The 22,942-nt window shown below is 30.5% G+C and overlaps 3 protein-coding genes across 5 annotated transcripts; 2 read left to right on the forward strand and 1 right to left on the reverse strand.

The window, feature by feature from the left end:
- Positions 1-253: 253 nt before the first annotated feature.
- On the forward strand, positions 254-13,150 carry LOC109814762 (histone-lysine N-methyltransferase EZA1). Its single transcript, XM_020379271.3, has 17 exons — positions 254-408; positions 852-947; positions 1,623-1,891; positions 2,100-2,252; positions 2,589-2,673; positions 2,815-2,976; positions 3,095-3,142; positions 3,234-3,305; positions 3,397-3,563; positions 4,494-4,641; positions 6,662-6,879; positions 7,314-7,445; positions 7,839-7,926; positions 8,025-8,072; positions 8,150-8,278; positions 9,256-9,333; positions 9,448-13,150. The coding sequence occupies exons 1-17, from the start codon at positions 370-372 to the stop codon at positions 9,643-9,645; spliced, it is 2,130 nt and encodes a 709-aa protein (XP_020234860.1). The 5' UTR covers positions 254-369; the 3' UTR covers positions 9,646-13,150.
- Positions 13,151-15,415: 2,265 nt separating this feature from the next.
- Positions 15,416-18,243, reverse strand: TBL6 (TRICHOME BIREFRINGENCE-LIKE 6). The gene is made up of 5 exons (XM_020379251.3): positions 17,354-18,243; positions 17,048-17,240; positions 16,763-16,953; positions 15,853-16,011; positions 15,416-15,746 (listed from the first exon to the last, which is right to left on the reverse strand). Exons 1-5 carry the CDS (start codon positions 18,010-18,012, stop codon positions 15,449-15,451), a joined length of 1,500 nt encoding a protein of 499 aa, XP_020234840.1. The 5' UTR covers positions 18,013-18,243; the 3' UTR covers positions 15,416-15,448.
- A 1,497-nt stretch (positions 18,244-19,740) lies between these two features.
- LOC109814753 (cytochrome c oxidase subunit 5C) lies at positions 19,741-22,020 on the forward strand. 3 transcript variants are annotated; one of them, XM_020379262.3, is made up of 2 exons: positions 19,741-19,871; positions 21,616-22,020. In XM_020379262.3, exon 2 carries the CDS (start codon positions 21,628-21,630, stop codon positions 21,820-21,822), a length of 195 nt encoding a protein of 64 aa, XP_020234851.1. In that variant the 5' UTR covers positions 19,741-19,871; positions 21,616-21,627; the 3' UTR covers positions 21,823-22,020. The 3 variants fall into 3 exon arrangements, with proteins under 3 accessions (XP_020234851.1, XP_020234850.1, XP_020234852.1); XM_020379261.3 differs by having other exon boundaries at positions 19,756-19,871; positions 21,599-22,020; XM_020379263.3 differs by having other exon boundaries at positions 19,770-19,871; positions 21,620-22,020.
- The last annotated feature ends 922 nt before the right edge of the window (positions 22,021-22,942 follow it).

The raw sequence follows: 22,942 nt of genomic DNA on the forward strand, positions 1-22,942 counted from the left end.
TTATTAATATAATATTTATATCGTTAAAATTTGGTGTAAAATATAAATTATTAAGTGAAGTAAATAAATCGATTAATATATATATTTAAGAAAATATGTTAAAAAATTATGTTTGTACCCTCTTAAAAATATTATAATAATAAAATTGGCGTTGTAGGCGGTGGTCCACACACGGTACGTAGAAAGAAGAGAAGGATCACTCAGCGCATGAAACGGCACCAGAAATTACGTAGTCTTGATAGAAAGCCAGCCAACTCACTTTTAGAGCGTTTCTCTTATTTTCTTCATTCAGTTCACTCTCTTCTTCACCTTTTCCATTTGCTCCTCTCATCTCATTCTCCTTTCATTCATCATCCTCTGCCTACATCCATGGCCTCCAAAACTTCTCGCTCTACCTCCAAACATCAGGTTTGTTTCTCTTTTCCTCATTTTGCTCTTCTCTCGCTTTCTTCATGTCCTTTCATTTATATGTTTTGTGGTTTTTTTCTCTCATTTTGGTTCAGAATTAAACTCAGACTGTGTATATCATATATTTTTTATCAATCAGATATTAAAGCCCAAAACTCAACTACTCTGATCTATTCCTTTGTCTCTGTGTGTGCACCAATATCATAGGTTGTGAATTTCACTCCGTGTTTGGTTGCTGAAAATTCCTTTTGTAAATGACGCATAGTACCTGTGCTTCAAAGCATGAGAAAGGACTTTGCATTCGTTACTTTGTGTGTGTTTGCAGCCAAACATGATATCATGGAGACATATATTATTTTATGTAACAATTATATGGAGTTTTGTGTTTTTTTATTTCCTTGGAGAAATCTGTGTCAGATTTTCTTGCATGATAATATTGACAGAAACAACATGGAGAGGTGACCAAAGATGATGCCATGACGAAGAAGATAAATCAATTCACAGATCAAATACATGCAGAGCGAGGAGAATGCGTTAAAGTAAGACCTTGTTTATTTAATATTTTCAAAAATATTTTTATATTTTTTAAAATTTGTTTACCAGCATATTTTATAAAGTGCTTGTCTCTTAAGTAAACTTTTATTTTCTCATAAAATAGACAGAGATGAGAAAACGTATATAATTTTTTTTCTCTATTTTGTAAACACTTGTTTATAAACAAATTTCTAATTGATTTTACCTTTGAAATTAGTTATTGGGTAGTGTGAATTTTTTTTTTTTTTGGTAAAGTGGGTAGTGTGAATTTGTTTCATAATAAAAATTTTAAAATGAAAAAGAAAAAGAGAATAAACAATTCCTAAATTTTCAATTAGGTGGCTTGATTCTCGGAAATGCTTCTTTTTTCATTTTATATTATATGTTTTTTTTTTTTTGTGTATGGAAAACTGGATAGTGCCCCCATGTTGAGAAACAAATGCTGAAAATTGAAACATTTTGCAAATTGACTGTTATAATATCATAGATTCTTAATGGGCTCTTCAATTATTTCCCTGCATGCATCTCTTTTTTTTTTTTTTTTAAAGACTTTCGGTGGCTCAACTTTTATCATTGCTTATTTGAATGTCTTTTTCAATTTCAAAATGCAAGGTTACGAAAGGTTTGTTTTATTCACATTGTTGGCTAGCTAACAATTAATCTCAATTGTGTTTCCACAGGAAAAAATTCAGAGACATTGGAAGAATCTTGAGCCTTTGTTTTCAACGATTGAGTCAGTAATATCAGGGAGGGAGTCTTTACAGACAGAGAAAAATGTTAATATGCTTTCTTCAAAAATTGTCAACCCTTTGGGTAAGTTCAGTGGTTTCTCTAAAGGTATGGTAGAGAAGGATCGCATCAACAATGTGGACTTATCATGTGCAAAAGGCATTAAGATTTCACACATGGAAAAAATTCCACCATATATATCTTGGGTATATGTGGCCAGGTGCGCTTGACTTTCAATTTTCAAAGACTAATTTCTGTTTAGATGTATCAATGTTAACACAATTGTCACCAAAGCGAAAATTACATGTTTCTATTTTGTTTTGTATTTCTTTTCAAATAGAAACTTCCATGTCAAATAATATTGATAAATCCATACGCAACTTGTGCTTACATATTTGTGATTTTTCAAAAATTTTAATGATCAACAGAAATGAGAGAATGGCCAAAGATCAGTCAGTTATTGGAAAATTCCAAATGTACTATGATAAAAATAGAGGTGAAATGGTGATATGCAGTGATAGTGAAGAAGAGATAGAGGAAGTTAAACATGACTTCACAGAGGCTGAAGACCAAATTTTGCGGTAAATTAAAATGCAGACGTTGTACTTGCGTGTAGAAATTCTATCTGTTCATGAGGAAAAATTAAATTACAACAAGAGCTAGAGATCTTGATTGCAATTTTTGTTGTCGGTCATATAAATCCTTATTTTACATATTTGGTTGATGAGTAAGATAGAAGTCTTGATAGACCTCTAGTGGTTTTCCTTTCTTAGTAAATAAAACCTTTATCAGCATCACACAATATGTTTACATTTTATACCAATTTTAAACTCATTGGGCATCATTTTTCTACTTCATTCTAATGTTTGAAGCTTCTCTATTTTAAAATTTATATATTTGACTCTTGAATATATTAGGATGACACTTGAGGAATACGAGTCTACTGGAGAGGTACCGAATATCGTTAAAGAGTCTATTAAAACTACCGATTCACAAATTAAGGTAATCTAGAATAACTTATGGAGATGTTACATGCTTGATGATTGTTAATCCTAATTAACTATTGGAAAACTAAGTTTTACCATGGATAGTTTGAGTAGCCATTTTTATGTCTGGGATATTTTGTTTCATCAAAATATGCAGGAGAGGTATGGAATACTCAAGGAAAAGAATACGCGAAGTCTAGATCAGAAATCTGGAGCTTGTGATTGCAGAGGATGTGCATCTCATCTTGGAATATGTTTGGAGAAAAACTTGAGTGATACTTTAGAAACTTTCGATATCCTCTTCTGTCGTCAGTGCTATGTACATACTAAAACATCATCAACATTCTTTAACAGTTTAACATTCTTGCCATTGCCATGATTTCTAATATGATATTAAATATTTTGTCTATCTATGCTTTTATAATTTCCTCGAGCAGATATTTGATTGTCCCCTGCATGGCACTTCTCAACGTTTAATATATCCTGTAAGGAATATTTCTCTTTGTTATTTTTTACCTTAATCTGTGTTCCCAACTCTATCAATACAGTAAGTCAACTTGATGATTTACTTCACAGAGTGAAAAGCAACCAATTTGGTCTGAACCTGAAGATGATACGAAACCATGCAGTGATCAGTGTTACCTTCTGGTATTCTTCTTCTTCTTCTTTTTTCTTCTTTTAATTTGTGTTTGAAATTTTAAATAACCTCAACATTTCATGCTGGGGCCGTGGTGAAAAGGATAAAGGAGTTGTGGATGGACAAAAAGATCTGACAAATGAGAGAGAATTTAATCAGAAGTCCAATTCCATGGAAATGCAAGTTGATGAGATGACAAGTAACTCGGATTGGAAACCTCTCGAGAGAGATTTATATTTGAAAGGACTAGAACTGTTTGGAAAAAATAGGTATGGAGCTTCTCACACTTACAATTGAACCTTGTTAAGTAATTAGGTTGTTACATTTGTTTTTCCAAAAATTCTGTATTGTACTAGAATATATACTGACATGCAATTTAGTTTATTGTGTGTGCAAGAAGGCCATGGTCAGATTTGTCACCTTGGAACCCGGAGATCACAGGTTCAAGTCGTGAATCAGCCTCTTGTATGCAGCACTATAGACTCGCATCATGGATTTGACCAACCCTAGACTAGGGCAAGATCTTAGTAGTGACCAAGAGAGGCCATGGTCCTTCCAAAAATTTAGAAAAAGAACATATATATATACATATATAATAATAATAATTAGTTATTTTTATTTTACATGAACTAATAAGATCTAAAATTATTTATTCCCCTATTACTTATGATTTTAAGACGTTAGAAGAGCATAAAAAGTATATGGTGTTAGAAAGAAATCTTTTAGATTATCTGGGGACATTTATCCACAATGCCTCCAATTCCAAACCCTACCTATTTGTTTAGTTAATTTTTTCCAAGACTTAATTAAGAATAGTAATGGAAATGGACATATTCACTACATCGGAAGGAACTTGTAAAGTTAATTACTGCATAGTACATAATCTAGGCATATATTCAATTCAAAGCAATTTACGTTGTAATAATTTTCTTTATATCATGTTTGTGCTTATACATTTGTAAAGTACTAGCTCTTCTTTCTTTTGCAAGAATTAAGCTCAACTGATATAGTTTGCGTTGTAATAAGCACTCAATGTTTTCTGTCAAGGTTTGAATGCATTCTTAAGTTATTATTTCTCAACTACTATAGTAATAGAGCAACTTTTAAAATACTTATATTTGAAATTCATTTGTAGCTAACTTTTTTAATTGTGATATTTTTTGAGTTTTTGCTTATGTGGTGCTACTCATGCTATGCAGTTGCCTTATAGCACGTATCTTGCTTTCTGACTTAAAGACTTGTTTGGAAGTAGCCAAGTACATGTTTGCTGGTGGAGAGTCAATGCCCCATGGATCCATTCCAAGTTCAATGACCGACACAAATGAAAAGATTAATGCAGAGTGCACAGTAAGAATTTCGAGCATTAATTATTTCCTTACTTTTCTATATATATATATATATATTTGTCTTGAATGGTTTGATGAATGTCGTGCCTAGAAATTTTCGGCCTATGTCAATTTTATTAAAAAAAAAGTTTAATGTACTAATTATTAATTACAATATATTGGGTGAGTTTCATGTTTAAAAATTGTTTAAATAAAGTCTAAACAATTAAAAAAATGATTAAAATTCTATCTACAAAAAATATTCAATATGAGAAATGTTCCGACAAAACACATTACATAATACTTACTTAATTTACATGAAACTTGTCTAATTTACATACTATTAATTAACTTTATTTAGGAAATTACTACAGTATTCCTATAAATTGGAATGTTTTGGTACAGCCAATTTTTTAAATTAATAAAAATGATGTAAAATATAATTTTTTTTTCATTTTCATTTTTTTCTTCTACGGTAAGTGATGTATTCTTAATAAATAAATAATTTAAGTAATTAATTTACTATTTTTTTTTGTCAAATATTAATCCAAGTGTTTTAAATTATTTTGTAAAAATTAAAATAACTGAGAAGAATACAATAAGATTTATTTGTTAATAGTTAAGAGAGATTTTGTAAATTTCTTATTCAATTTATTCCTTAAATTTGTACACAAGTGTAAAAAATTCTAATTAATCATGACTCATAATATATAAAAAAATGTTCTTACTAAATTCAAATATTTCGTATATATATTAAAAATTTTAAGAAAATATATATTAAATTAACAAATATAAACACATGTTAAAAATCAAACAATTCTAAATCAAATGGTCAAATATTTTTAAAAAAACAAAAAAACAAAAAACAAAAACAATTTCAAAACCCTTTAAATATATAAGAATACTTTAGAATTTCTCTTACAAAATCTTAATAATGATATTCTCTTAATTTTGTTTATAATGTCTTATCTATTTAATCTTATGACATCATGTGATGATATTATAAGAATTTTTACCTAACTTTATATACATAATAATTAAATTTATAATGTATACATGGATCATATATGCATATGCGTAAGTTAGCACACATGCATGTGCACGGGTGTCTAGGAATTTAAAGTCTTGTACTTACCTTTTAATTGAGCTGCTCAGTTATCATTTTTCTCACTTCAATTAGTTATTAAAAATTAAATGTAACACAAGTTATATATATATTATTGTGTACGTTGAGGCCTAACGCAAGTGTCTCGGTGGACTTACTATTTAAACTGCCTTGTTGATACCGAATAATGATGGAAAGTTAAGTTTTACACCCATATTGTGTAATATTATAGGTTTAGTTAAGGAAAGAAGGCGTAAGAAAAAAAAATAGAAGTGAAAAATGGGATGATTTTCTTCGTTGTTTGGAAAGAAACAAAATAAAATAATATTATTAACCATGTATATAAAATAATAAAAATATCTTTAATAAAATAGAAGGTGTCTAAAAATAAAATTAATTTAGTCTTTTATTTAATATCACCCTTTCCACCTTCTTTCTTCTTCAAATTGAAAGAACTTAAATTAGTTCTAGGTCCCAAAAAAAAAAAATTCATCCTTTCACTTTTTAAAATGTACCAAATTGTGGTAGGAAAGAAAAAAAAAACTTTTCTATTACCTTAAGATGCAGTTTATTGAAGGAACATAATTAAAAAGGGATCATTAATATATTATGATTTTTTTTGCCCAAATAGCATAATTAATATTAACTTCAGTAGTTGATAAAATTTAAATTCTTATCAGTATTTTTTAGACATGCAAAAGGGATTGATTTGAACTTTTGAGCTGACGAGCAACAAACCTTTGTGCTATGAGATTCTTGGTAGCTAAGAATTCTTGTACAGTTCTTGTCTTTACAAATTTTTTAAATCAATTAAAGAAAGAATATAATTTTGGACGTTCAACTTTTGGCACTTGGATATACATAATTTTGCAATCACGAACATGTCATTTAGTAGATAGCGTGTATCTACTTTTGAATATCTGGGTTATTTTTCTAGGACCAAGAAATGTCATCAAAACAGCCCCAACGAAAAAAGGGGAAAGCAAGAAAGTTCAATTATCATCGAAAGTCTGCTGGCCTCCCACCTAGATTGAGAAGAATTGGTTACGAGGAAGATCTGTGTAATAAGCAGTATACTCCTTGTGAGTGTCATGGAATGTGCGGAAAGGAATGTCCTTGTCTTCTTAATGGAACTTGCTGTGAAAAATATTGTGGGTATGTTAATTTCTTTTAATAATGTATCTTTAAAACCTTTTTTGATCTTGAAATAAACACAATACTTGCAAGATATTTCATATTTCTCAAGTTCATTTGTTGGTCTATTTGAATTATTTTGTTAAAAATATTAGTGGAGCATCTAGCTTGAATATTAAAGTCTAACGAGGGTGATCTGATATCTTGTGAAATATATATTTTTCAATCATGTTTTTAAATCAAAACGAAATAAGTGTTCGTTTTTTGGAGTGCCATGAGAGACATTTATGAAGAAAAACAAAACTAATAAAAAAAACCATGCTTGACAAGGCTAGAAAATACAATCTGAACATAAACTTTAAACTATTTTTTAATGATTTGAAACAAATTAATTGTTAACCAATTAAATTATTTTTAAAATGTGATAAATTAGTTTTTCATATTTTTACATTTAGGTGTTTAAAGCTTTGCAATAATCGGTTCAGAGGATGTTATTGTGCTAAGAGTCAATGCAAAAGTCGATTATGTCCATGCTTTGCAGCCAACCGCGAATGTGACCCAGATGTCTGTCGAAATTGTTGGGTTAGGTAATGTTATTATTTATTTCTTTATTTTGTGCTTTTGAACTTGATTTTGTGTGGCTTTTTTTATTTATTATTAATATATCTCCTATATTCACTTCACCTTATTCAGAGAGTCATATCTATGATAGTGTTTTTGGTCTTAATAATTCAATAGCATAGCATCTACTAATGCAAGAACATAATCTTAGTATCTTAGCTGTTTTGAGGAACCAAAACATTCAAATCCGTAATAATTTTGTGTTTCCCCAGTTTTGATAAGTATCTTGGCTTCATAAGATATTCATTTGTTTAAATCATATCAACTAAAAAATATTTTAGTTGCATTAACTATTTCAATTTTAAGTGAGTGAAATTCAGTAACATTTTTCAAAATTTTAAATGACATTCTTTATATAGTTGTGGCGATGGTTCACTGGGGGAGCCACCTCGATGTGGAGATGGTCAATGTGAAAATATGAATCTTCTTTTAGGCAAAAAACAAAGGGTTAGTAATTCTTTTGCTCTTTAAATTATTTGTATATATCATGAATGAATGAAATCTTGAATACATGAGTATCTTACATTTTTATCCTTATATCTCAGATTCTTTTGGCAAAGTCAAATGTTGCAGGATGGGGAGCCTTCACAAAGGTTAAGATGTTTGTACTTGTTTATTTTCAAATAATGTGATAGATGTGTTCACCTTACTAATTGATGATGCATTTCAGAACTCGATAAACAAAAATGATTGCTTAGGGGAGTACACCGGTGAACTAATTACTCAAGCAGAAGCAAACAAGCGTGGAAAATTGTATAATCGAATAGAAACTTCATTCCTTTTTAACCTTAATGATCAAGTAAGTGTCTCGTTTCAACTACATTTTTATTTAACATGGTCTTGTTCTAGTGTTTCTCCAATAGACTTGAGCATTCTAGTAATTTACATGAGGATGTTCAAATCATATAAGATCCAACAGTAATTGCATTGAGTAATCAACTATATATTCATTAAAATATTAATATATTTAAAGTTTTGAAGAAAAAAATATCAAAATAATGAAATATGAATTATATGATCAATGTTAACATAACTCATCAATACATGTCACAAAGGACACTAATATAAATTATATAATCAATACATATTTCAACTAAATACGTAGTTACAATTTCATTATTAATACTAATTTTAGGTTGAGTTAATCGAGTTAGAAACTCGTTAACTTGTTACCAAACCCAATTATAATTGGGTCAATTAGAATATTTCCAACCAAATTCATTAAAATATAATTGGGTTGGATTAGGTTGATCGAGTTTGTGGGTTGATCTTAACTCGCTTACACACTTATTTGTCATAAATAATAAGCTTTGTGACATAGGAGAGTTTCAAGACTATTTGGTTAAGGAAATTGAAATCAAGAACTTAGAAACCTAAAATACTTTCTTGGCATTAAAGTATCTCAATCTAAGCATAGACTTTTCCTCTATTAATGGAAGTATACATTAGATCTTTTAGCTAAAACAGACAATGGACTTGTCAACCCATGGATAATAATTGTCTGATATTGAATTTTACATTCCTAGAGCAAACGTGTACTCTATCTAAAAACCTTGAGATATATGGAATATACACCAATTCAACTACTTTCCAAATCTATTGCCTCCTAGTTTCCAAAACTATTCTTTATTTTATTATCTTTTGATTAACTTTCATCAATTTACCTTCCCTCCACATCTTTTTCTTAGAAAGTACAATATATCGTGATTCGAACTTGATGATTTTAAGTTCATTTCTCGCACATCTTTCACCAACCTATTATCCATTTTTTCACAGTGGGTTATTGATGCTTATCGCTTAGGAGATAAGTTAAAATTTGCAAACCACTCATCAAAACCCAACTGCTATGCAAAGGTCAGTTCAAATACTCTAGTTTTAGAAAAACATGACATTTACCATTTGATGTCAACAAGATAAACTTCATTATAGACTTCTTATAATGTTTGAACTATTGTATCGGTTGCATAGGTGATGATGGTAGGAGGGGATCATCGAGTTGGCATATTTGCTAAAGAGAACATTGAAGCCGGTGGTGAACTTTTTTATGATTATTACTATGCTTTAGATTGTGCACCAGCCTGGGCTCTTCCGTCGAAAGTTGAAGCTTCCAAAAAAGATGAATTAACAACTTCTCGAGGCAAGACAAAGAAATATCATACTCGATGAATAACCATCATAACCAAGGACCAATATATAGAGTTTATTGTGTCCTTTCTCCAAAAACAAATTTTGACATCCTATGGGATATACTCGAGAACAATTGTTATGAGGATATTGATATGAAATACTAATATGCATAAAATTATCCTAGAAGGTTTGAATCAAAGTATGAGTTTACTATTATTTTAGGCATATTATTTTTCCATTTTCTTGATGCTAGTTTTGGTGGTTTTCACAAATACTATTAATCAAATTGTAAGAAGAAATGCATAATTTCAACTTTCTAATACCTTTTTTTGACAATGATTTTTCATAATCCAGCTTTGATTTTGTTCGTAAGTTAAAACTCAAATCAAATTCTTGTGAGTTACTCTAGTTGATAGGCTTATATAATGTCAAGAACAATCAACATTTTGTAAGATGGCAAATAATGAGAGATTGTCTTTTAACAAATACAATGATGTAGTAAATACGTGGAGAAGAAAAGTAAAAAAGCAATAACGTAAAGTAATCAATATGGAGGGCGGGTTGTTAGCTTCTTGGGGTTTTAGTAATATTTATGTTGAACTCCTATCACTCAAGTATGGTCTGAATTTCTCATGAGATTGAGGTTTCAAAAAAAAATGTGCTATTCAGATTTTGTAATGGCTCTTATGCTACTAAAGCATCCACCCCCGTCCTTATCACAATATGCTACACTAATCTACGATCTGAGAAACTTGGTTGAAAGAGATTGGAATTTGATTTTGCTTCACACTTTGTGAGAAGAGAACAACAATCTAGATGTTCTGGCGAAAATGGGATCTTTTGCAAATAACGACATGACTATCCATGAGTTTCCTCCTTTCGATGTTAGTCACCAGCTAGCTGTTGGTGTTGTAATTCTTTTTATTCTTTCTCATGTAATTTCTTTTTAGTTGCTAAAAAATATAGTAAAGTAATCATTAAGAACTAAATGAAGATAAATTAATAAACTTTACTTTCTCATTGAAAGTTTATATATTTTGTCATTCGGATGCTTGCTTGTCTGTCTTAATAAAGAACAAATATCCAAGCTTTTTGAACAATGTGAATTAACTCCCTTGAATATCTAAGTTACAAGATACAAATAATTATTATAGCAAATGAAGAGTAGCCTACCTTAAAAAATCCTCTATTCGAAGTGATTTTGACGGATAAAAGAATTTGGAGATACAACCTTAAAGGTCTCTATTATGTTAAATTGGGTTATAAAGTGGCCATGAATCAATTTGGTTATGTAAATCAACTTCAAGAGGATGGGTATTAGCATATGGTTTGGAATTTAAAGCTTCCACAAAAAGTCAAGTTGTTTATGTGGCATGCTTGTAGGGTTTGCGTTCTTACTCATATGTTTGCAATCTAGAGGTATAACATGTCCATCCTTTTGTGTTTTATGTGGGGAAGATTTGGAAAATTCTTTTCATACCTTATTTACTTGCTAAGTTAGTATTTTAGTTTGGAATCGTATTGGTTTATGGCAACAGATTCAGCCTTTGTTGAGCGGCATTGGTTCTTTTAAAGATTTGATTAAGATGTGTAGTCTATTGGATGACAAATTCCAGCATTTTTATCATGATTCTTTGTAGTTTGTGGAATAGAAAGAATTCAAAGCTTTGGAATCTAATGGAGGATTAGGACGTAAGAGTGATTAATAGAGCTTATTTTGTTCTTAAAGAAAGAAACACAATCCAATCTATTCGTTCAAGTTTCTTCCGAGGGAACTAACAATTCTTGTGTTTGGACAAAACCTCCAGTTAGTTTTCTCAAGTGTAATACTGATGCAACTTTCTTTAAGGAGGAATGCAAAATAGGATTTGGTTGTTTCATAAGGAATGATGCAAGTTCATTTATATTAGCAAAAAATGGTTGAATTCCGTCTCTTTCAAATGCCCAAGAAAGGGAATTTGTCGACCTTTTCTAAGCTATGACTTGGTTAATTAACTTGGGAATCCAATTTTTTATTTTTTAGACTGATTGTAAGTTACAAGCAAATAATATCAGTCATGGTACTATTGTGAATCATTCAAAAATGTGGTATTCTTATTGATCACATTAAGGAGATACTTATTGTTAATCGAATTTCAAGGTGCAATTCACTAGAAGAGAAGCAAATGGGGTAACTCACTCATTTGCTACACCAAATGTGAATTCTAGTCATTATATTTTTCACTATTTTCCACAATGTATTCACAATTCTATAGCAATGGAAATGATTAATTATTTACAAAAAGAAAAAAAATATTAAACTACCAATAATTTTTGTTAAATCCTTATTTTATTGGAAGCTCTATTAATGTCAATGTCAATAAGACTCAAACTATAAATGAGGTTCTCAAAGAATATTTGGTTCTCACATTTGTAACCATGAGTATTACTTGAGCATAAATTATTGTTATTTCTTTTTTACTTTGCTTCTCCACACATTTACTACATCATTATATTTGTTAAAGGTAGTCTCTCTTCATTTGTCATCTAACAAAATATTGAGTATTCTTGACATTATAAATCTATCAACTAAAGTATCTCACACAAGGATTTGATTTGAGTCCTAAATTACGGATTAAATCAAAATTCGGTTACAAAAATATCATAGTCAATAAAAGGTATTAGTAAATTGAAATCATGCATTCCTTCTTACAATTTGATTAATGGTATTTGTAAAAACTATCAAAATTAGCATCAAGAAAATGGAAAAATAATATGCTTAAAATAATATTAAACTCATACTTTGATTCAAACCTTCTAGGATAATTTTATACATATTAGTATTCCATATCAATATCCTCATAACAATTGCTCTTGAGTATATCCCATAAGATGTCAAAAATCTGTTTTTGGAGAAAGGACACAATAAACTCTATACATTAGTCCTTGGTTATGATGGTTATTCATCGAGTATGATATTTCTTTGTCTTGCCTCGAGAAGTTGTTAATTCATCTTTTTTGGAAGCTTCAACTTTAGGCAAAAAAGTCCATGCTAGTGCACAATTTAAAGCATAGTAATAATCATAAAAAAGTTCACCACCGGCTTCAATGTTCTCTTTAGCAAATATGTCAACTCGATGATCCCTTCCTGCCAACATCACCTATGCAACTGATAAAATAGTTCAATCATTATAAGAAATCTATAATGAAGTTTAAATTGTTGAGATCAAAGGGTAAATGTCATGTTTGTCTAAAAATGGAGTATTTGAACTGACCTTTGTGTGGTAGTTAGGTTTTGATGAGTGGTTTGCAAATTTTAACTTATCTCCTAAGTGATAAGCATCAATAACCCACTATAAAAAAATGGATACTAGATTGGTGAAAGATGTGCGAGAAATGACCTTAAAGTCATCAAATTCAAATCATAATATATTGTGCTTTCCAAGAAAAAAGATGTAAAGGGGAAGGTAAATTGATGAAAGATAAGATAACACAGTAGTTTTAGAAACTAGATGGCAATAGATTTGGAAAATAGCTGAATTGGTGTATATTCCATATGTCTCATAAGGTTTTTAGATAGAGCACACATTTACTCTAGGAATGTAAATCAATACTTACACAATTATCTACTAGTTGACGAGTCCATTGTCTATTTTAGCTAAAAGATCTAATGTATACTTTCATTAAGAGAGAAAAAATTTATATTTAGATTGAGATACATGAATATCAAGAAATTACTTTAGGGCTTCAAAGTTCTTCTTTTCAAATATCCCATTAAATAGTCTTGAAACTCTCTTATTTCACAAAGCTTACTATTTGTGACAATTAAAAGTGTAAGGGAGTCTAAATTAACCCACAAACTCGATCAACCTAACTCAACTCAATTATATTTTAGTGGATTGGGTTGGAGATATTCTAGTTGACCCAATTATAATTGAATTAGGTAATGAGTTAAAGAGTTTCTAACTCGAATAACACAACCTAAAATAAATATTAATAATAAAATACTAATTATGTATTTGGTTGGGACATGTATGGATCATATAATTTACATTAGTGTTGTTTGGGATATGTATTGATCATATGATTTATATTAGTATTGGTCATACAATACATTTTCATTATTTTGATTTTTTTCTTTCTTTTTCAAAATAATATATTAATATTTTAATAAGTCAAACCGATTACTCAATCCAATTATTGTTGGATCTTATATCATTTAAACACTCTCATGTAAATTACAAGAATGCTCAAGTCTATGGGAGAAAGATTAGAACAATATTATGTTAACAAAAAATATAGTTGAAAAGAGACACTTGCTTGATCATTGAGGTTAAAAGGGAAATAAGTTTCTATACAATTATATAATTTTCCACGCTTGTTTGTTTCTACTTGAGTGATCAGTTCACTAGTACTCTCCTAGACAAACATTTTTGTTAATTGGATTCTAAAATGCATCATTAATTAGTAGGGAAAACATATATATCACATTATTTGAAAATAAACAAGTATAAATATGTCAATCCTTGTGAAGACTTCCCATCTTGCAAAATTTGACTTTGCCTAAAAAATTTGAGATATAAGGATAACAATGTAAGATACTCATGTATTTAAGATTCATTTGTGAAATACAAATAATTTAAAGAGTAAAAAAATTATCAATCCACTATTTTAACCTTTAAAAAATCATATTTTCGCATTGATAATCTCCATATCGAGGTGATTTTCCTAGTGAAATATATTCACAATTATATTAAAAAAAATGCTATATTTAAAATAGTGAAGGATGTGATTCAATATATTCACTTAAAAATTGGAATGATTAATGTAACTATAATATTTTTAAATGATGTCATTTAAACAAATGAATAAACTGTGAAGTCATGATACTTAACAAAATTGACAGAAGAGAGAATTATTAGATATATGTATTTTTGGTTCCTCAAAAGAGATGAGATATACAAATATAAAATTATGTTATTGCATTAGCAGATGCTATACTCAAAACAGGAAAAGAACGTTATCGAAGAAAAGAGTGGGAAGGACTCAAGGGAGTCTAATGGGTTACGTGTACGAGTGTGCGTGAATTTTATGATTATTTACTGATAATGATGAATTTTAGTATACCTCACGTGAGTGATACGAAAACTGAACCAATTATTGACTTAATCAGGATATCAAATGGATGAAATATTGGTCAAATTACTGAGTCAATAGTTAAATCAACTATTAATTAATTAATATATTTAGTAAACAAGCAAAATTATTAAAGAAGAGAGACGAAACGAGAGGGAAAGGAAAGGAAAACAAGTGGGAGTTCCAACTTCCCCCATTTAGTTACTCTGTAATATCTTTTAGCCCCGTTGCAAATTCCTAAAATAAAACAGGTAGTTTAAAAATAAATAAATAAAAAGTTGGTTTAGTTTCGATTAATGCAGAACTAGGTCGGGTTAAACTCTATATACTATCTTCAAAATATTTTCCAAAACATGGATTCAGCTAGTTCGGCTACACACCTTTTTATTGTACTCCAAAAATTGAAGTTTCCTTCGTTAACGTTTAGAATGAGGGGAATTGCAATAGTACTATGTTAAAGAGAACATAAAATTTAGTCTCGTAACGAGAATATATTTCACAGGTTATATGTACAGATTAATGACCAACATGGTATAATATGGTCGAAAAGCAAGCGATTAAAGTATTTGATTCTTAAATCCATGTGTATAGAAGAACATCTATTAGAAAACATCATCTTAAATGGATCTAAGTATTTTTTAAAAATTAGTATATGATTATCAACCACGGAATACGCCAGATTCACCCAAGAAAATATAAAGGGTACACCAGTTTGAACATGTCACCCTCATCTACTTTGTAGATAAAAATATAATAGTTCATTCCATGTATCAGGAACCCCTGGAAGGCACCAATGGCTACAATCTTGAATCTTAGAGGACCGTGTTTTTCTCCCATAAATTGATGGGTGGCCATCAATCCTATATTCTGACAAACTAGTTATATTCAACAATGTCACAGGAGTTTTCATTTGCTTTATTATCTCCTCTACGATTATATTCTTCTCAGGATAAGTAGTGCTTAAGGTTTCATTAAGAGGAAGAGTGGCTTCTGTGCAATGCCCTCCGGAATTCCAATCACCACCCCTGTTGCAAAGGATCAAGTTCATTCATCAGCTACTCTGAGAAATAGCATCTTAGATTTTGGAAAATGTAAGAGCTATTGCAGAGTCAATGGATATCAAAAGCAAACCTGAAATGTGATGGTGCTGAACTTCGAAAGAAAACTCGGGTTTTTCTGTGATCAATGTGTTTGTCCACCCATGAAGCCCAAGTCAATAAAGCTTTCCTGAAAGCTGTAGAAACATTTAGCTGGGGATGAACTAGACTTCCTTCTTGGTAGTAATAAATCCTGTTATACGATCAAAGGTTTGTCAAATGTAATATACTGAAAGGAAATTAGAAATATAAGTGATAAAAAAATTTGACGACTAAGCTTTGGTTGCTCATTTTCCAAAAATAGAATGTTAACAGAGATGCCAATTTTTCCAGCTCAATTAATAGAAAGTTCCCTGCAATCATTTTTTTTACACATTCAGGCAGTCAGCAAATCAGATCCATCAGATAAAGATGAGGATTCAGATTTCATCTCAGCAAATCAGGCTTAAAGCATGCATTGGAATATGGGATTTGGCTCCTCTAAATCATATAATTAATTTTAAATTTAATTTTGCAAGAATTTAATTTTATCACAATTCTTCATAGTTAATTTTCTAATCAATAATTGTGAGTACATTTTATCTTTTAAAGCATAACTCTCAGTTCAGAAGAGTCAAATCCTAAAATATGAATTATTTGATTTTCATTATTTAGATTTGATGACTGCATTAATTTGGGTATCAAATTCATTAACTGAACAGAACACCACCATTCTTTACCAATGAGACATTTTGGGCTAAATTAAAGTCGAAGACTTTCTATTTTAGTAATTAGGAATTGCGTTGGGTTCAATCCTTTCTTTAACATAATTACACACACTGAAATGCCCAACGTTGGAGATGAAAAGATTATGAATGTATAAAAATGCAAGCATTGAAGGATGCCCACATCAGCTAAAAGGTTTCAAGGCCTGAAAAATGAAAAAGATAAAGCAAAGTGCTAACCCAGCTTTTGTTTTGTAATGTGACCACCAATGTGCAGTGTTGAAAACCAAAATATCAGCTGCCCTCCATCTAGAAGAACCGTGATCAATAGCATCAATTCGCAAGGTTGGTCTTCGTTTTTGCCCTATTCTTGCCTTACTTTCATGAACCAAGAAATGACTGGCATAGTATTCAACGGTACATTTATAATCCTGCGAAGTTGAAAGTGCAAAACATGAAACGTCTAATACTCCAGGGCCATCCATACACACATTATATAATCCAAGTGAGGTTCCACAGAATTACCAGAAACCTGAAACTATAATTTCCCTTCTCTTTGGTAATCTTCCTTCCATGGGTCTCATACACTCTCTTTGGATCTTCAATAGCCCCCAATAACATGCACAACATTGATTCCCATTGGTTCCTATTAATGGAATCACCCACAAAAACAAGCCTTTTCCCTCTAATCAACTCCAGCATTTTTGTTGCATTGAACCTTTGCCAAAAAACACAGTACCAAAAATAATTTAAGTTTCTTCCTAAATACTGCAACAGTCTAAAAATGAAGCAGGGAAAAAAAAGGTTCCAAAAGATTGAAACTTAGAGTACCTTGGAAGGTCACAGCCTTTGGGCTGCCATCTCAACTTAGAGTAGTTTCTATCCAATCTTCCATTTCCCTCACAATCAAAACCTTCATCCACAAAAGGGCACGAACCTTTGGAATAAAGGGGATAGCTTTCATCAAAAACCCAATACCCTTTTGTTAAATCACATCCTTTAACTCTCTTCTGTTCAATCTTCGTCAAAATAGCAACTTGAGTTTCCCCAACTAAACCACCCGCAACTACTTTCTTCTCTTCGTTGCCGGGTCCTCTCTCAGGTGAATTTCCACGCTCTTGCATTGCCGTGAAGTTAACATTTGAAGCACCAACATCAACATGGTGTCGTACAGGTTCAGATTTGGATCTAGAGAAGCTTCTCTGGGTCCTAGCAAGACGGTTATCGATCAAAGTTGGAACTTTGACACCACTTACAGTGAAGTTTTTGGTGAAACCAGTCAAGGATTGAACAGTTAAAGGAGGAGGTCCCACAGAAGAAGAAGAATTAGAAGAAGTGTTGAAGTGAAGATGAACCTGTTGACGAATTAAAGGTGAGGAATTGGTGAGCCAGATGGTGAAAGTAGAAAGGATGAGGAAGGAGGAAAAGATTGTGAATGAGAAAACCAAAAACCTAGTGGGTTTGAAGGAGAAACTTCTCTGTCTCTCCATTGATGCTTCAAAACAAGTCAAATGGTGGTGTCATGGTTCATGCAGGATTCGATAATGGAAACTTGCAAGAGAAAAAATAAATTAATGTTTCTAATATTAGAGAATTAAGTTAAAACAAAGAAAGGCAATGTGACGCAGAATAGGGTGGATGTGGATCCAGAATAATAAATAAATCTCATATTTTCTGGTATGTACTGTCCATCGGTTCACGGTGCTGAACTGGTTTCCTCTGTTTATAACTAAATTAAATATTTGTAGGGACTGGAGAGATATGTTCTTCTTATCTAGTGTGATTTTTCTATAGGTTACCAACATTACATTAGTACCAAAATAGTTAAATTTGAAATGTTTAAACAAAATTTTAAATTCAAATTTTATATATAGAAAAAATGTAATTAAAAATTGTACTGTAGTGATCAAATTGATTTTTTATAATAATTAATCATCAATAAACTTAATAATAATAAATATTAAAAAGTTAAGAGTTAATCAAGGTTTGATAAATGTATTATTTAATGTTAAAATGAGGAATATTAATCATTCAAAATCACATTTACTATGATTCTTATGGTATGTTTTGGTAGAGAATTTTGGAAATTATGAAAATTTTACAGAAGATTTTTAAGTAAAATACAATTTTTTTACATAATAACTAAAATGAGAGAATTTTAAATAAATCATAAAATGAAATTTAGGTAATAGAAAATAAATTGCTTAATTTTAAAATTCAAAATATAGTAATTTAAATTACATTATCCAGGGCCGTTTTTGAAAAACAAAAGAAATAGTACATTCACCTGATTATTATAAAAATATTATTTATTCTGCTAGTTTCTAATTGAATTACAGTATCAGGGAATGTGTTATTTATTCTTTAGCTAAACCCACATCCACCACTTTTTAATTATTTATCTTTATTCTTTAACTAAACCCACATGATGACATCCACCATTTTTTTAATTATTTTAAGATGGGAATAAAGTACAAGCAATGAACCTCTTTAGTCACCACAGAGAGCAGACTCATAATTCACATGCACCCAATATCATTATTCTTCGGCGATGCAGTGGGAACAAAACACGTTCAGGTCTTATTGTCGAAATAATTAATTTTCTAAGTTATAGGTTTTATATTTTCATTGCTTCAATTATAATATTTAATCACATTGAACAGCTGTTGTCTTGTTTGCATGGTGTACACAACAACCTAATGGGGTTCTAAGTCAGCTGCACAACATTATCTGAAATATTTAGAAAAGGTTATAAATTCATATAATTAATAAGCAATTCAATGTACTTTTTCGTTTATTAGTTATATTCTGACATTATTTTCAGTAGAATCGGCTATGAATTCTCTTCAAGTTGGTAGCTGCATGCTTTTGTGCAAGATGGAGTGTTTGTGGCTGGCTAATTGAATAATCGGATAGGGTTTACCTTTCATTCACTTTATATTAATACTTATAATTATTAATTAATTAATTAGAAACTGTTTTAAATTTAAAAAAAAAAAAAGTAATCAAAGTTAATAAACATTGCAGGATTAAATTTTAATTTTATAAAAAAAATCTTATCCGATATAATATAAGTTAAATACTATAGTTTAAATGAAATTCAAATAGATGAGCTGAACAAAAAAGAAAAAAAAACATGTCAGCTAAAAGCCTAAAATTGCTGAAACTGATCATTTGTTGCACTTGCATGCACACTTGGGCCATATTTTGAGCCCAAATACATTTGGATTGGGCCAGATAGGTCCAGCAGAAGTGCCACAGCAGTCCAAACTCCAAAGTGTATATACACTTAGTTCTTTTTATTTCGAATGTCATCGAGAGAAGAAGAGATCCTCAAGCTCAACCTCTGGTGAGTTCTCTAATTTCGCCATGATATTAGATCTTAGATTCTTGTTGTAGTGGTAGATTTTCGATCAAATTCTAATGTGGAAGAATTTCTTCACTCACTCTTTGGATTGTTCATTTCTTTGGTTTACGATATATTTTGTTTGGAAAACCAATGGTAAATTGGCAGCTGTATTGGAATTTTAGGGTCCTTTCCCCTGATACCAATAAATCAGATAGAATGAGGTAGAATTCATAACGTTAAGGTGAAGTTTCCTTTTAAGAAAAAAATGTTGCTGTAAAAGTCTTAAAATTGATATTTTTTTTAGAAAGTTTTACTTAGATAACGAGCGGCTGGTTTTGATGCCAGAGATGGTATTTGTTTTAATGCAACTTATAATTTATCCCACCATAGGATTTATAATTTTCTTTCCCATCCAACATGTTATTGATTAGTGGCCTCAATCTGATCTGAATTCCTTTGATATAAGATTCATATAGTTTGTAGTTCCTAAGTAAAGGAAAAAAGAAAAGGGAAAGTATCCGGTGGGAATGTTTTATAAATCATGCGTGAGAATGGGAAGAATAAATATTAACTGTTGAGTTTTATCATAAATGATCAACAGATCTTTTTAAATTATTATGTGACTTTAAATCTTGACCATCCATATATGGTTATATGCCATAAATTATGGCCTAAATTTACTTTTTTCATTCTCTAAGAAAGTCATTTTCACAAGATATCTCTCCAAAAAAGAAAAGGATGGGGAGAGGAAGGTTAGAGGGTTGGTCCAGATCCCCTCTAGTGGCTTTTTCACGCATTCACACGGTTAGCAACTTGGAACCACTAGATGTAGATTGGACGAGTCATATATTATCTCAGTAAAACTGGTTTAAAGTCACTCATAAAATATATTAATAAAATGTAATGATTTGTCTAGACTAAGCTAATGTTTTCTATTTATAAAATGTAATAAAACATTATGTTGGTTTGAGATTTTTGATGCATCAAAATTATAATGGCTGCACCGGAGTTTGAATTTAGGACCTTCTGCATGCTATCCCAACTCTCCATCACTAGACCGAGTTTATGAAGTGCGCATAATTTTTATCTATTGAAATTATATTGGTTTGAGTGATACTGAATTCAAATTTTTTAAGTCTTGAGTTTAACTCTTATAAATTAGAAAAGAAACATTGGTTGAAGTCAATAAGATTAGCAAAATCGATAGATACTTCATATTCATAACATGGTAACTTAAAAAAAATGCTTTCTATTTTTATTTCTGTTTTCACAATAAATAAAATAAACACCTTACTTTTGTTTCTTGCATGAAAAGATCTACGTAGGAAACCGGAAAAGCAGAAACATTGTTGTAATTATTAGCTAAAACAAGAAATAGAAAGAGATTTTTCTCAAATTAAATAGGACCTAATTTCTCCTATTTGATTAGGATCTTTAAGCCAAATCTGCTATTTTTACCGAGAAATTTTACCACTAATGTCCTGATCTTATTTTTTCTTCACTCTCTATGTTGGGGGTGATCAAGGGGAATGATAAACTTCTTCCTTACATGATTAGAGAAAAACTGCCAAACGATAATTTAAGTATCTCTCCTTTTTCCTCTGATTCTTCCCCTTTACTCACCGTGCGTTCACTTACTGTCAGCCTGATTGTTAGGAAAGTTTAAACAGCATCTGCATCCAGTTTTATTGTTAAACTATTTAAAGCCAGGATTTGGTAACTTGTAGAATTGACAAGCTTAAAGACAGGGAAGCAAATGGCTGGTCCTAGGATTGCTCATGCTACTTTGAAAGGACCAAGTGTTGTGAAGGAGATATGTGTTGGAATAATACTTGGTTTAGCTGCAGGCAGTGTCTGGAAGATGCATCACTGGAATGAACAGAGAAAGGCCAGGACATTTTATGATTTGCTGGAAAAGGGTGAGATTAGTGTTATTGCGGAGGAAGAATAAAAATGGCCATGTTTTGTGCCGAACTAAGCTCCCCGATTTTTATACATTTTTTCTCTCTAAATTCAATTGGCTCTTAATATGTAGTTGAGCTGACTTACTCTATAAGATTCTAGGCAATAAAGATTTTGCTCCGAGTCATGGACTATATTATTGTTGGCTGCTAGAAATTTTATAAAGCTTGTTTTGTTGCTTTTTTTATGGCAGAATTATTTTCATGTAGCTGCACTAGAGATGTTTTTAATATTTTTAACTAGTTTTTACGGTTAATTCGTGTTTCTGAAGGACTGCACAAGCAACATACTAAGTCATTTGTTTCTGTTAATCTTTACAAGTACAAAGTTCAGAGTTAGTGGGAAAATATTGTGGACAGCACTGTAGGATTATGAAATATGAAGATGTCTGTAAGACACAGTCTCAGTTAAATTTACCCTTTCAAATTAGTTGTCATGTTTCGAATGAATCGAATCATACTGTTATTGCCTACTAGAGATGATTCCTCTCATTAGAAACAAAGTGAATTACAGGCTTCGTCATTGTGAATTCTAGCCATCCCCAGTGTGGAAATTCAACAGCGATTAATTCTTGTTCTTAAAGAAAACCAGTGTCGTAAAGAGTGTCAAAAGTAGTATTATATGTAACTCGACGAGATGACATGTTTGGAAATTCGTTTTTTTAACGAAAATGTAAAAACACGCGTATCAAAACACTAAAATACAAAGTAATTTTTCTTATCTTTTTCGTTAAACGTAAGTTTATAAGATTTTAACAATAAACCAAACACACATATAATAATAAGCTTTCTGTGTTTACATGTTATAAGAATAATATATTTAGTAAAAACTTTGATTTGGATGAAAACTCATTAGACGAACACCAATTATAATACACAAGTAAAATTAGTATATGATGCAATAGTAAAAGATACTTTGTGGCAAGACAAAAAAAAATAGCAATATTATACTTAACAAAGATATGTTTTTTATCTCTATATTTTGAAAATAAAAGCCACATTAAACATTTTTATAAATGTGATGCCAAAAAATAAATAAATAAATAAACATTGCCCTACTTATAGGAATTAAAAACGTTTAATCCAATATTCAAGACAAATTATTCCACG

The sequence above is a fragment of the Cajanus cajan genome, chromosome 6 (genome assembly GCF_000230855.2).
Source record: "Cajanus cajan strain Asha chromosome 6, NIPB_CcT2T_4, whole genome shotgun sequence".
NCBI lineage: Eukaryota > Viridiplantae > Streptophyta > Magnoliopsida > Fabales > Fabaceae > Cajanus > Cajanus cajan.

Coding starts and splice junctions, on each gene's coding strand:
- LOC109814762 (XM_020379271.3), top strand. CDS start 370: ATGGCCTCCAAAACTTCTCGCTCTACCTCCAAACATCAG. Junction 4,642..6,661: donor AGATTAATGCAGAGTGCACA/GTAAGAATTTCG, acceptor TTATTTTTCTAG/GACCAAGAAATGTCATCAAA. Junction 7,927..8,024: donor TTTTAGGCAAAAAACAAAGG/GTTAGTAATTCT, acceptor CTTATATCTCAG/ATTCTTTTGGCAAAGTCAAA.
- TBL6 (XM_020379251.3), bottom strand. CDS start 18,012: ATGGAGAGACAGAGAAGTTTCTCCTTCAAACCCACTAGGTTTTTGGTT. Junction 17,241..17,353: donor AAAGGCTGTGACCTTCCAAG/GTACTCTAAGTT, acceptor TTTTTGGCAAAG/GTTCAATGCAACAAAAATGC. Junction 16,954..17,047: donor ATTATAGTTTCAGGTTTCTG/GTAATTCTGTGG, acceptor TCAACTTCGCAG/GATTATAAATGTACCGTTGA.
- LOC109814753 (XM_020379262.3), top strand. CDS start 21,628: ATGGCTGGTCCTAGGATTGCTCATGCTACTTTGAAAGGACCAAGTGTT.